Source organism: Malania oleifera, chromosome 6 (genome assembly GCF_029873635.1).
Source record: "Malania oleifera isolate guangnan ecotype guangnan chromosome 6, ASM2987363v1, whole genome shotgun sequence".
In the NCBI taxonomy this organism is placed as follows: domain Eukaryota; kingdom Viridiplantae; phylum Streptophyta; class Magnoliopsida; order Santalales; family Ximeniaceae; genus Malania; species Malania oleifera.
In genome coordinates this window covers 2,707,071-2,722,511 of record NC_080422.1, presented here as the reverse complement: position 1 = coordinate 2,722,511, position 15,441 = coordinate 2,707,071, and the positions used below count along the sequence as shown (strand labels likewise).

General features: G+C 37.7%; 1 protein-coding gene across 1 annotated transcript in view; it reads right to left on the bottom strand.

Moving 5' to 3' along the window:
• LOC131157139 (protein HLB1) overlaps positions 1-14,126 on the bottom strand; it is a 52,204-nt gene extending 38,078 nt beyond the window's left edge. Inside the window, exon 1 of the mRNA XM_058111051.1 lies at positions 13,637-14,126. Coding sequence (XP_057967034.1) covers positions 13,637-13,980 — 344 coding nt within the window. The 5' untranslated portion in view covers positions 13,981-14,126. The remainder of the gene's footprint in view (positions 1-13,636) is intronic.
• Positions 14,127-15,441: the final 1,315 nt, after the last annotated feature.

Here is a 15,441-nt window from a genome sequence, read left to right as displayed (position 1 = left end):
AAGCAACAAGAGATTCCTTTGGTCTAGGATTGGGTGGAAGAGGGATCATTTGGTTAATAGGATGTGGTGTAGGTCTAAATTGGAGGGGGGGCTTCGATCTTGGAAATTTGGTGTCTTAAAACTCTACCCTCTTGGCTAAACGGCTTTCGGAATTCCCCTTAGAGGATTACTCTCTTTGGTATAGAGTCAATAGAAGTAAGTTTTTGGATTGCAGGGTAATGGTTGGGATACAAACTTGTAATTAAGACTAAGACGTTCATTGGAGAGTCCATTGAGGCATGATGAATCCCCTTTTCATTCCAAATACTAAGTTTGTTTTGAGTAAGGGTTCTCATATTTGTTTTTGAGAAGACATTTGGATAAGAAACATTTTGTTGTCCACTTCTTTTTCCTCGTCCCTATCATTTGGTTCTGAATGGCCCTTTGTCTTCTTAAGATTTCCATTCCTTACCTCTTACTAATAGGAAGGCAGATGAGCTCAAATATTTGTTGTTGGTGTTGGATAATTGTCATGTTTCCTTTGGTGTAAATAGTTGCCATTGAGCTTTGGATACTTTGGGGCTTTATTCTTGCAAATATTTTTTCATGATTTTTTTGCTAGCACTAATTTTTTTATGCCTTAGCAGTTCGGAAACAGCTTCTTATCTTTCTTTTTTATGATAGCAAAAGAAGAAATTTAACTCCGCCTGTGATGCACCCAATGTCTTAATCTTTTCATACACAACCAGTCCCATGCTCAGGTTAAAGATGAGGGTTGCGTTAGGCAACTAAAAGCCAGCGTAAAACTTGCCAAATGTCTATGATATGAATGCTTACCAATTATTCTTTAAGGCGTCCCCTTACGAGCAACGCATTGCACTTATACCACCCGCATGTATCAAAAAGTGGCAAAGGCGAGAGGTCGTTGCCTTGAAGCGACACACAGTATCAGCGCCCAAGTACAATGTCAAATATGGGAGGGCACTCCCATCATTCTGGACGTGAACAGGTAAAGAAGTTAGTTAAGGAGACTAGGATTATATTAGCAACTTAGAATATAGGGACACTTACGAGTAAAAGCACAGAGATTGTGGACATAATGATTAGAAGAAAATTAATGTAATCTGCCTTAAAAAAACTAAGTGGGTAGGGGAGAAAGGTAGAGAAATTGAAAATTCAAGATTCAAACTTTGATACATTGGAAAAGAAAAACATAAAAATGGGTAGGAATCATTGTAGACAAAAAAAATATTATTGTAGATGTCAAAAGAGTAGGTGATAAAGTCACAAAAATCAAAATGGTCTTAGGCCAAGAGATAATAAATGTAATTAGTGCTTATGCTCCTCAAACAAGCTTAGCAAAAAACCTAAAAAGACAATTTTGAGAAAATATGGATAGTATTATACAAGAATATCAAAGACTGAAAAAATGTTTTCATAGGAGCTTATTCGAATGGACATATTAGAAATGACAATAAAGGTTATAAGAGGATACGTGTAGGACATGGATATGGAGATAAAAATGAGTCTAGGGACATGATCTTAGACTTTGCCATGTCATATGATTTAATTACAATGAAAACTTGCTTAAGAAGAGAGAACACTTAATAAACTCCAAGAATGGACAAAACAAAAGTCAAATAGGTTTTTTCTTAACTAGGTGGGTAGATTGTTTATCATGTAAAGGTTGTAAAGTTATCGCACGTGAAAGCTTAATTAAAGAATATAGAATTTTAGTGTTAGATTTATGAATTAAAAATTGGAAGATAAAGGATAATATAAATCAGTGCAAGAGAACCAGGTGGTGGAACCTAAAGAAGGAAACATGATAAAATTTTAAGATAAAATTATCAAAGATGGTGATTGGACAATAGAGGATGGTGTAGAGACACTCTTTGGGGGAGGATAGCTAGCTCTGTTAAAAGATAGCAAAAGAGATTTCAGGTAAATCAAAAGGAAGATTCTCAAGTAGTAAAGAAAGTTCGTGGTGGGATTAAGATGTCCAAAAAGCTATAAATACAAAAAGAATTAAGTATAAAACATGGAAAAAATGTAAAAAAACATGGAAAACGCTGAAAAGCGTAAAAAGGCGAGAAAGGATGCAAAAAAAAAGTCGTTAGTGAAGCTAAGCATAGATCATATAATAATTTATATGCTAGATTAGATACCAAAAAAGGGGGGAGGGGAAGAGACATTAAAACTTGCGCAAGGTAGAGAAAGAAAAAGCAAGGAGTTGAGTAATGCAAAACGCATAAAAAGTGTGGATGATATTGTCTTGATTAATGAAGAAGACATAAAAGAAAGATGGTGAAGTTACTTTAATAAGCTATTTAATTAAAACCAAGTAAAAGGCTTAAAATTAGAATTGAAAAGTGCAGAAAAGGCTAAAAATATGATATTTATTCGCAAATTTGAGTAAGTTAAGTTTGCACTAAAAACGATGAAGAATGGAAAAGCTATAGAATTGGATAGCATCCTAATTGAAGTTTGGAAATGCCTCGATAATCATGGAACTAAATGGTTAACTAGTTTATTTAACACAACTATAAAAACAAAGAAAATTCCAAAGAATGGAGGAAAGCACTTTAATACCTATCTACAAAAATAAAGGAGATACTCAAGATTGTAACAAATATCGTGGAATTAAACTTATGAGTTGTACAATAAAACTGGGAAAAAAGGTAGTTGAACAAAGATTAAGGAAAGAAACGAGGATCTAAGTAAATCAATTTGCTTTTATGTCTGGGAAATCTACTACAAAAGTTAAATATCTTTTAAAAAGATCAATGGAAATATTCAGGGAAAAGAGAAGAGACTTGCACACGGTTTTTATTAACTTAAGTCTATGATAGGGTACCTAGGGAAGTTCTATGGTGGGTTTTAGAAAGGGAAAAAAAAAGGCATATGTAATAGGTATACAATATATAGATGTCATAAGGATATGTTAGTGGAGTAATGACTATCATTAGGACTATAGGTGGAGAGGGTAAGGAATTTCCAATCACAATAAGTGTACGTCAAGAATTTGGTTGGAGCCCTTACCATTTTGCTCTAGCGATGGATACAAAAGGACTTCGTAAAACACAGAAATGCTTCTTTTGATTTTCCCTTACTTAACCAAGGCATACTCCCCGATTTCAACATTGGATATGGTGTTCAACCTTACAGTGAACATTCATAGTCTAGTGGAAAAATTTTGTGTTCTAGTCCCCCTCCTTGAGCCATAAGGCTCTAGATTCTACCTCTAGGTGATCTCTTCAAGGCTAATGATCTCAATGAATTCCTTCTTCAGCAATACCCTTTTTCCCTTCCTTCAATGATAAGCCCTTGTCCCATCTGTTGCTCGTTAAGATCCCTGATGTCATTAAGAGTGGTTCTCTTTTTTCCCAAATATGTCCAAAGGAGCTCTTATTCCACACCTTAAGCTTTTCTTTCAACCCCTTTAGCTTTGATTCTAGCACATAGCTAGTTTTCCCCTTGACCTAAAGTGTGGACCACCAATTCTTGAAGAGGTCTCTGAAACCATTATGCTTTAACCACATGTTCTCAAAGCATTAAGGGGTTGAACCCATTTGACACCTCCTATGTCAATGAGAATAGGGAAGTGGTCCATTGTGGGCTCGGGAAGGAGTCCCTAAGTGGCTTTGGAGAAGTAAATGTCCCAATCTGCCGAGATAAGGAATCTGTCAATCCTTGAGAAATAAGGTGTTGGACCAAGTAAAATTTCACCCATGAGTGGAAGATCAATGAAGGCATTCACATTGATGAAGTCCAAGAACTCTCTTATGCAATTGCGCTCCGCTCCGCCTCCACTTCTTTCATGGGGAAACAACACCATATCGAAATCTCCTCTAACAACCCAAGAAGCATCACATCGGAATTTAATTTCCAAGAGCTCTTCCACAAAAGGTGTCTATGAGGTCCTTCATTTGGTTATAGACCAAATGAGAGCCCATAGAAAATGCCATCCAAGTTTTTGAACAAACACGAGGCAGAATAAAAGTGATGGAATGATTCACAGCATCTCCACAACATTGAGATTCCACATAACAAGGATGCCTCCTGCATCACCCACAAAACCAAATGAAAGCCATCCCCAGGTCTCCCATCCCCAAAGATGTCTGACTAAAAGATGATCCATATTTCCCACTTCGATCTCCTGTAAGCAAACAATCTCACTTCTCCAATCCTTAAGAAAAGACTTGATTAGACTTCTTTTGGATTTATCATTTAGCCCCCTCGCATTCCAAGAAATGATCTTCCTTAACATGATTTAACCATGCAACCCCGGCTGCTACTTGCCTCTGCCAAATCTGTGCATCCTCTCAATTTATCATAATTAATTGAACGTTCTACATGCTATAGCTCCCTGTTCATGTCCAATTTCTTGTCGCTGACTTGCTGCACATGGGTTTTTAAGAATTAGGTTGCATCTCCGCTCTTCTATTTTTTCAATCTCCTCAAACAATCTCAAAGCCTTATCTTCAAAACCATTGAATGATACACCAATAGTTTTGCTAACCATTTTCACCTTCAGTAACACCCAATCAGAAACCTGCTCCTTAAATTGTGTCATATCCAGATCAGAACCAATCAACACCATGAAGTTGGGGTTGTCCTACACTTCCGCAGGGCTGGGGTTGACATGCAAAGCCTCAAAAGTGGGGTGGGTTGTGGGGGCTGGAATCATGGATAAATCAGTGACTGCAACCTGTGTCCTAGGGGGCAAGGGCAGACCCACATGTAATTCATTGGGGGCACTGGAATTTAAAAAATGAAAAGGACTTTTTGGTAAAAGTAAAGGTTTATTACGCTTAAAGTACTATTTTGCAGATCTAAAAATTTCATATGAAATAAAAAATTATTTTTTTCTTTTTGTAAAGAAATGTTATTTGAAACATCTATTAATTGTTTTACATGTGAATTTCTGTGTTTTTTAGAAGTATGTATTGGGAATATAAAAATATTTTCATTTAATATTATTTATATATTTCTTTGCCCCCGCTGAAGGAAATTTCTGCATCCGCCATTGTCAAGGAGCCCTGATTCCAGCTCCTCAATTTCTCAGGGTGTCACAAGCTAAGAGGAAGGGTGGACTTGCAATCGGGGGGTTCCAAAGATTAGCCACCAGCATGGCAGCCTTGGCTGGACATTCGTGGAGAATGAAGGATCTGAAAGCATTGGGTTCAGCTGGTGGAGAAGGTTTAAGCGAGGCCAAAGAGAAGATCCCCCTCAAACAGATTGCCAGTGCCCTTCTTCAAGTCTATCCCAAATTCAACAGAGGAGAAATGCTCAGGCCTGGCTAGCTTTGGTCCATAAGTATCATAACTAGAGGAGCGCCTGCTCTTCTCAACAACACTCGCAAAGGGTTGTGAGCCTCCAGTCTTCTTCCCTACCTCAACAGGCCCTTGTGGCTGGCCGGTTCTAGGGAAAAGTTGTAACTTGTAAGGGTACGCCGCAGTGGGGGCAGACACAGTGAGGGCACGAGTGGTATGCTGCTGGCTTCATCAAAGTCGAATGAGCTTCAAGAGAGGCTCAAGACTTCTTACATTCCAAGTTTGAGCTGGAGGAAGGGGGTTTGAAAGTCAAACCGACCTTGCCAGAAGGAGGGAGTGATCAGGCGTTGGCCAAGTTCTGCAGCTGCATCGGAAACTTTTTCCATCCCTTCAAATCAAATCCCTCTAGAAGACAGATGTCTCCAACCACCACTATTTGTCTCCAAAAGAGTTATGAACCTACCCTGTTTGTTCGATTTCAGGATTAAAACGATAGGGTTTTATCCCTATTCCTCATTCTGCAAACCAAGAGGGGATCAAGGGAGAGGTTCTGCTCACAGTCCAAAACTCTTCCTATGCTCAAAGGAACCAAGCGAGCTCCTCAAAATCCAAAAAAGTTCACATGCGACAACCTCTGCTCTACTCCATCAGCCTAACAATGTTGGTTTGCTCACCTTCTAAAACCAGGCCGAAAGATTTTCTCTCAATCCACACAAAGCGCTTCGCACCTACCACAGGTGAAGGCAAGAAGGGAGGGCAGGAACCCCTCTGGAACAGAGAGCGAGAGATGAAAAAGGGAAATGAAAGAGGCTAGTGCCCAAATTAATAGACCTGGAGTCCCTCACCCTCTTGACTTGTCCTTTTAAGGAATAAGGGCTAAAAACATAGAATTCTCGCTAACCCATCACCACATTACAATGAAGTCCCTCAAAAAAACCTCAAAATGCCATCAAGAAGAGGAGCTTTCTCCCTGCTCATCTCAAACACTTCTTCAAAGGTCTCTCACACCACCAAGCTGAATTTGCGACTCAAATCAATGTTAATCTATTCAGCACTCTTCTCTATAAAAAATGCTTGAAGCTTGTGATCTCATCTCCATTCTGTTTATGACCCCCCACGAAAATCCCTGAATCAAGTTCCATTTGATAAGGCCTTTCCTCCTAATTCCACCAGCCACCCTATGAAGGGGAAAAAAATCAAAATTACACTTCCCTTTGCTTACCCACTTCAACCTAGATTTCTAGTGCCAACTCATGTCTTACCTCAATAACAACACGTCAACACCTTCAAATCATTACAAAGAGTAGCCCTTCTAGCCCTATCCTCCTTATCTAACATGCAATACTCCTCCAACCTATTCAAGCCCACGATTTTAGAGGGATATGGTGTATTTCATATCTTTGATGTTTCCACAAACCTCTTTATTCCAATATTTCAGCTTCATCTTACAACGTTCAACTTTTTCATAAGTTTAAAACACTCCTGAGTCCTAAAGCTGTGTGTTGGTTTCTTGGGGCTGAGTCTAAATCTCTTGGAGCAGTTGTGGCAGCATTTATACATTGATTTTGTAGGATTGCGTCTGTTCTACGTCCAGTTTTTGGTGGCTCGTTCATGATTGAATCAGCATTTGACTTGTTTGCGGCTGTTTTGGTTGGTCCAGAAGTTCACTTTTGGAATTCCAAAAGCATGTCTGCCGCTGTATCGAGGTTGTGTGTGTGTGTTGAGATGGCGTCCTCAAACTCCAAAAGCATGCCTCCATCATCAGGCATTTGTTCAAGTGAACAACATGCCATAACTATCTCAGAGGAAGGGTACTCAAGGTTCCTACAGTATCAAATACCCAACAAGCATCTCATCACTTTTCATCTTTTGCTCAAAAGGGTAATCCTACAATCTGTATGTCGTCTGGTATCTCTCCCACCAATCCTTGGATTATCGACTCTACTGCTACTGACGATGTAACAAGTGTAACCAACTTCTTTTCTATCCTCCAGTATGCTAAAAATCTACCTTAAGTTACCCTTGCTGATGGGCTGACAACTACAGTTAAAGGGCTAGGAACAGTAAATCCTACTCCCTCTATCTCTCTTCCTTCTGTTTTATACATTCCTAAGTCCCCTTTCAATCTCATTTCAGTTGGTAAGCTTACAAAGGCACTAAATTGTTCTGTAACCTTCAATCTTGATTCTGTGATTATTCAGGATCTAAAGACAAGGAAGACAATTAGCACAGGACGTGAGGCTTGTGGACTCTTACTACTTTGAGTCACCCTCGTCTCCCATTGCCTGCACAACCGCTGCTACATTGCTTCAAAACCATTGCTGCCTTGGTCATCTGTCCTTGGATAAATTAAAACAGCTAGTTCCTACCTTGAGTTCTGTGTCTTGCCTAGAGTGTGAGTCTTGTCAATTGGCAAAACATCATAGTGTTCCTTTGCTTCCCAAGTCAACAAATAGGCAAACAGTCCTTTCATGCTCGTCCATTCTGATGTTTGGGGTCCGAGTCATGTAAAGACGAAATTGGGGTTTTTGGTACTTTGTTACATTTGTCGATGACTACTCTAGGATGACTTGGTTATATTTAATGAAAGAAAGATTTTTCTAAGTTGTTTAATATCTTTCGTATCTTCTATTCTTAAATAAAGACTTAGTCTGATATGCCAGTCAAGATGCTTCGAAATGATAATGCTAAGGTGTACTTCAGTACCCAATCCAGTACTTATATGACTAATTTTGGTATGATCCATCAGTCATCTTATGCCCACACTCCACAATAAAATGAAGTTTTTAAGAACGGAAAAACAGACATTCTCTAAGTCAATCATACCCTATTGTATCAAATGAATGTCACCAAAATTTTTTAGGAGTGATTTAGTGCTTATTGCTTGCTTTCTCATTAATAAAATGTCATCTACTGTCCTTGGTGGTAAAATCCCATATTCTGTTATCTTCACTAAGGCGCCATCGTTCTCCCTTCCTCCTCATATATTTGATTGTGTGTCTTTTGTTCATCAGTTAACTTTAGGAACGGATAAGTTGGATACTTGCACCATCAAATACACTTTTCTAGGGTATACCTATACTCAAAAGGGATATCAATGTTATAGCCTTGCTTTACATTGATTCTTTGTCTCTACTGATGTCACCTTTTCTGAGTCTACACTATACTACTCTAATTCCTTGAGTTTTGTTGACCTTAATAAGTCCCTTCCTTTGCCTTCAAGATCCTAACCTGATATTTGTGCCCAATCCCCCAACATCTTCATCCAGTTTGAGTCCTTGCCGCTTGAATCATCCCAATTTGCAGGAATACACATGGCAAGGGAGGAGAGCCTCCTCTAGCTTCCACTTCTACGCCTTCAATTCCCTCGTCAGATGATCCCATTTCCAAGATGTTGATCCGCCTATTGTTGTTCAAAAAGTAAACGTAGTTGTACTTGTACCCAACATCCAATATCTAATTTTGTATGTTATGATTTCTTGTCACCCTCGTATTATTATTATTTTGTTTGTACTTTGTCTTCTATTGCCCTTCCAAAATCTATTTCTGAAGCCCTATCCTATTCTGGGTGGAGGAATGCAATGATAGAAGGTATGCATGCTCTATAGGATCATGATACCTGGGAGTTGGTATGTCTTCCTTCTGATAAGTCTATGGTTGATTGTTATTGGGTGTACAATATGAAGGTTAATCTAGATGGTTCCCTAGTTAGATTGAAGGCCCGCCTTATTGCTAAGGGACATACTCAGGTATATGAGTTGGACTATTCGGGCACATTCTCCCCTATAGCCAAACTCACCTTAATAAGTTTGTTCATCTCCTTAATCACCACCTTTCACTAGCCTCCACACCAGTTTTACATGAAAAATGCTTTCCTACATGGTGATCTTAAAGAGGAGGTCTACATGGAGCTGCCACTTGGGTTTGTTGCTCAGGGGAAGTCAGGCTTAGTGTGTCAGCTCAAGAAGTCACTATATGGTTTAAAAACAATCTCCAAGGGCATGGTTTGGTCACTTCAACTGTAATACTTGAGTTTGCCTTCAACGATGTGCAAAAAATCATTTTGTATTTTGTCGTCATACTCCATCCGGAAGGATTCTGCTTATAGTGTATATGGATGATATTGTGATTACTAGTGATGATGATCAAGGTATGCAAAGCCTAATGCATTTCTTGTAGACTAAGTTTTAGATAAAGGACTTGGGACCATTAAAGTACTTCTTGGAACAGTTTTGTCATAGAGGAAGTATATTCTTTATCTTTTAGATGAGACGGGTTGTTGGGAACCAAACCTATTGATACACCTATGGATCCCAATTAGGAGTGCAATCGGTTCATAACGGTTTGGTTATGGGCCAAATCGAAAATCAAACCGAACTTTGCGGTTTTTAATCTTGGCGAACCAAAACCGAAATCAAATCAAACTTATTATCCCCTGGATAACTGAACATTAGGTGGTTCGGTTTTGGTTTTTAACAAAATTTTTTAACTATTCAATAGCTAAGGAGTGCGTAATGGGGGTCGCAAGTACACTCTGAAGATGCATTTTTTGTGTTAGGGCAGTCCCCCTTTTATGATTTTTGAATACTGGAACAATAAAATCAATTTGGCATTTGACCATTCAAAGAGTGGAACATCAATTTTGTGTTTGGGCACTTTAGTAATTCCGAACTAGTAAAAGTAAAAAAACAGCTAAGAAGATAGAAAAAAGGAAGTGACTCACGTTGAGCAAAGAAGAGCCTTCGAGCAATCGAGCCTTCGAGAGAGAAGAGGCTGGAAGAAGGTGGTTGCATGTGCTAGGGTAAGACGTTCGGCGAACAGGGAGGTACTCAAGCAAAGAAAAGCCCTCCAGCCTCTGGCAAAAGCTAAGATCACCGTCGATAAAGGCTGAGATGTCCGACGAAAAAAGCTAGGAGGCTAGGACAAAGGCCCAAAGGCTAGGAGCTAGGCTCAAGGTTGTGCAAGTTGAAGACTTGGAGGCTTTCGCTTTGATTCACAGAGTGGTCGTCCCTGGCCTGGACAAGTGAGGATTGGGGAGGGAGGCAGAGCCGCAAGGCAACAATGGCGGCAACGCAGAGGCAGAGTCACACTCGCAGAGGGTCTGGGACTCAAGTTGGGGGGAGTGGTTGAAAACTAAGAGTGAGAAATGAGAATGTGAGAACTGAGAAGAAACCCTACATTCACTTATATTAAGTGAGCGGATCCAGTATGGCGCAGCCTACTACAACTAGGAAATTGAACCAAACATATATTAATACATATTAATTATATTAATTTATACATACAATTTATATTTAAATCAGTTTTTCAATTTTTCGGTTCGATTATATTTATGAAACCGAAACCAAAGCCAAAACAAAAAATTCCCATTTTCTGGAACCGAATACCAAAAAACCAAACCACTTGTGATTTCGGTCCAGTTTTCAGTTTTTTGGTAATTTTTATACACCCCTAATCCCAATAGTAAGTAAATGTTAGATATAGGTGATATGTTGCCTAACCTAGGACAGTACTAGAGACTTGTTGGAAAGTTGAATTATCTTATAATCACTCGACCAAACATATCCTTCGCAACAAGTGTTGTGAGTCAATTTCTTGATTCTCCAATAACAAGTCATTGGGATGTAATAATTTGCATTTTGAGATATCTCAAAGGTGCACCAAGGAGAGATCTCTTATATCAAGATCAAGGTCACACTCATATTCATAGATACACAAATGCAGATAGGGTTGCTTCCCCTTCCGACTAAAGATCCAAAATCGGGTACTATATCTTCATTGGTGGTAATTTGTTGTCTAGGAAAAGTAAGAAACAAATTGTGGTGGCCACGTCAAGTGTTGTATCAGAGTATAGAGCTATGGAGAATACTATATGTGAACTTGTTTGGTTGAAGAAAATATTGAAAGAATTGGGTTATCCACATTCTCGACCTATGGAGTTGATGTATGATAATCGAGCTCCTATTCATATTGCCTACAACCCAATCTTGGACAAAGCACATTGAAGTTAATCGTCACTTTATTCGGGAGAAACTTATACAGAAGTTCATTACAACCACTCATCTGAAGTCCGAGAGTTAGCTTGCTTATTTGTTCACTAAAGCCTTGGGAGGTGCTCATGTGAAAATTTGTATAAAAATCTAGGAACATATGATATATATGCTCTAGCTTGAGGGGAAGTGTTAATGGTTATTTAGTCATTTAGAATTATTATTATTATTACTTGTTAGAGTTGTGTTAATAAGTGTGAGTTAGTAAGGATATTATGGTCATCGGTATTGTACTTGGAATATATTACAAATTGAGGGAGAGACCTATCACTGAAGTTAGGTCTTCCATTTTACCCAATTATTCAACACTTCCCAAAAAAAAATCACAAGAAAGTCAAAAAAAAAATATAATTTATTATTATTAAAAAATTAAAATTATTATGATCAAAAAATGCATAAATCTCTATACAACTATTGTTGAATTGAAGTGATATATTTTAAAGATTGCAAAATTAAATAATTTTGTATTGGAGGCATTTTTTAAAATTGGCTTATTTCTTATTCCTTTATAGCCACCAAGAATACCAAACATTAGAAAGGAAAAAAAAAAAACTATTCCTATAGTCATTTTACGTTACTAAACAAACGCAATAATCACACTCCAACAATGAATCCATTATAGACTAGACTCCATTCCTACTTCAATTCTTTCAATACTTTAATTCCATTCTACAAACAAAACGAGGGTTACATATTTAATAGATTAGAATGTGTTGATGTGTTTCTGAACTCAAGAAGATTATAATTAGATAATGCTCTATTTTCACTATAAAAATGTCTATTGGAAATTATTGAATAAAGATCCTAAAATGCTAGATTTAGTCTTACATAATGAAAAAGCATTAGTCAATACCAATTCATAGTTAATAGCATCTTCTAGCAACAATGGTTTAAAATGATGTGAATCCGAGTTTAAATCCGCACAGCCATGCAGCATGTAGACAAGGGTATCCTACCATCTGGCGTATGACCATATAAAAAATTTCCTTCATTAATTTCTCCCCTTCCCCCCTAGGCCAAGCCTCAATGCAAACAAATCAAAGACAAGTAGATATTGTCCCAAACTGGATTGCAAGTTTCACCTAATAATTTAAAGTTCAAAGAATATAGCCTTCAAACTCTTAATTCTACAAAATTTGGAAAAGTGTGCGACCAGCAAATGGTGCTCACCGAATCAAAGTGGATTGATCAAATTAGCATCTAAAAGGATGTCATGTTATTTTAGATATCAATGGCAGGTAGTAAGAGACTAAGAAAACAAACCTCAATTTATATTAAAAATAATAATAATAAAGGGAAGGGGTAAAAGAAGAACAGGAAGAGAGAAATAGTGTGCACCATTCCTTAAGTCTCCCTATGAATCAAGGATTTTCTGAGACAAAAATATAGCAAAACAAAATAAGATGGGAATGAATTTTCCATAGTATATTCTCTGTACCCAAAAAACAGTGAACAATGAAAAAAAATCATTACATTATGAAAGAAATTACAATAAATAAATGTTAATAACAATTACAATCAAAATTCCATACATTAATCTGCTATATATTTTGGTTTGTTTCTCTTATCTTCTTCGATAACTAAACAAGAAAATATATATTCCTTAATATTTTCCTTTTCTTCTCTTTGTGTTTTCCAAGTTCCAATCAGGGTGCAGGAAAAAAATTCAAGATTACATCAATTGTTAAAAGCATACCATTCTCAAAGATCTAATAACAAATTAAAACAATTGATAAGCCCAGGAAACTCTATGTGCATTGCAATCTATTTTTTCCAATTTGATGAGCTCTACACACTCACAAGAAGCAAGGATCAACCGCCTTTCAGTATAAACAGAATCAAATATCAAGGCTAACCAACTTTGATGGAGAGCTCGCTCCTTGTCGCCTGCCCACAGAACAGTTTGCACTCGGTTGAAACTCAAGTGGTTGAAGAAAAAAATTCAATTGATTGTAGGAAAAAACTCAAGATTCACTCCAATTGCTAAAATTCTACCAGTTCTCGAAGATTTACTAATCAATTCACATGATCGGCAAGCCCTAATAACTATCTGTGCATCCGCAATATATCTGTCTTTTTTCCGTTTCACGCACACTACACAGCTCTTGCAGAAGACTAGAACAAACCCCCTTCAAGTATGAACAGAATCAAACCGAACGGCTAGCTTATACACTAATTCTCGGAGATCTAGTACTATATTCACATACGAATAAGTCTCAGTCAGCACCCATACATCGCAATCTATCATTTTAACTCCACATAGCCATAAAAGGCCAGAATCAATCAACCGCCTAACAGTACGAACAGAACCAAATTCAGTGACTAGCCTACCTGTACGGGGAGCTCGATCCTCGTCTCTCGATCGCTGAACCGTCCTCACTCTGGCGAAACTCGCCATCGGAAGCCTTGCCTCCTTCACCTTCCTTCAACTCGTTCAGCAATTCCCGCATGGTGAACGACCGGTTGACTTCATCGCTACGAAGCTCGGGAGTTGCCGTTTTTTCCGCGTGCGAGGAGGTTTGAGGTTCGTTTGGTTGGATCGTTTTGGTGTCGGAGTCACCGTCGTCGAGCTTGGGATCTGCATTGGAAGAAACTGGCTCCGGCTCCGGCTCCGGCTCCGGCTCCGGTCCGCCTCCTCCGTTTGGCAGTTCCGATTCTTCGTCTGGTTTTGACATTCTGAGAGATCAGGGTTTTTCTCTCTAAGAAATCGAGAGCGAGATGGTGAAGCTGCGAAGATGGAGAGGGGGAAAGGGAAATGAATAGTTGTAGGCTGCAATAACCGCAGCTCGGAATGATTCCCTTACTACACCAAAATAAATATGAACGAAAAAATAAATAATTAATTATTGAAGTTCTGTCCAATTTTATGTCTTAATTTTGATATATCAAAATAAAATTATATTATAACTCCGGACTATTAAAATTATACGAAGCACTTCATATTTTTATTTCATTTGTTTCCAGTTCGTTTAATCTCGGAATACCACCTAAATAACTGTAGTCAAAGAGTCAAATAGGCCGAGAAGAAAGGTCGCACATCTTTTTAAAAGTTTTCGTAAAGTATTAAAATAATGGATTGACAAAATATTTTTTATCTCACAAGTTAAAATTGAATTTTGAGGAAAGAGTGAACTCAATATAATACTTGGCACTTGAGTATTGGATGCCAAATATTTGAATTAATTTAGACCTCATATTTGAAATTAATTTTTTTTTAATTTAGTAATTAAATTTTAGACAATATGGTGTAAGCATGATTTAATGATATGATTAATTGTCAAAATCAAACCAATTTCCTCTTTCCTTATTTTATTTTTTATTTTTTGTGCCTTTTGTAGTCTAGTACAATATTTTCAAAAAAGTTTTGTGAAAACATTTTTTAAGTTTTCAATATTTATAAATTTCTAGTGGTTTTATTGTGTCCCAAAGGTTATCTGCGTCATTTTTTTTAGTGACAAATTCATTCAAATGAATGAAAATATCATCTGAAAAGATAGTAAATCATTCATGTCTCAAAAACATTGAAATTTGATCGATGTATTCTCCCAACTCCATGTAGCCCTAACAATAGTTGTGTGTTGATTTTAAAATGACCTTAATTTGAACTAAGTCAAGACAATGCAAATTAATTTCATGTGTTAAAGAGGTAAATCTCAAGAAGTTGCATGGGAAAGCCATTAGATTTGGTGAGTGTTGTATTGTTTTCGTTATCGTTGCAATTTCAGAGGACAAAATAAAATAATTTTTAAGGCAAAAGTGTTATTCTTCACATAGTCGCCTACATGGGAAATCACAAGGCAATGGAGATCCATGTGTGCTACTCCTCCCCTTAACTTCTTCTTTATTTTTTTGATCTGAAAATTGTAATTATAATACCAAATGGATATGTATAGTAACATTGGGCATACCCAGGATGAGGAGAACCAACTCCCAAACAAGCACCTGCAAAGCAGTGTAGACAGCCACACAAGGCTCGAAATAGTTACAACTCAATACATTGAAACCTAGGCATACCCAGAGGCTAGGTTGTCCTTCTCCTACTCATTCTCCTTCATTAACCCTTTAGTGCTATTGTGGATGCGGTTCCAGCCGATGGCCACCAATTACCACTATCCCACCTAAAAAGGACCTACTTT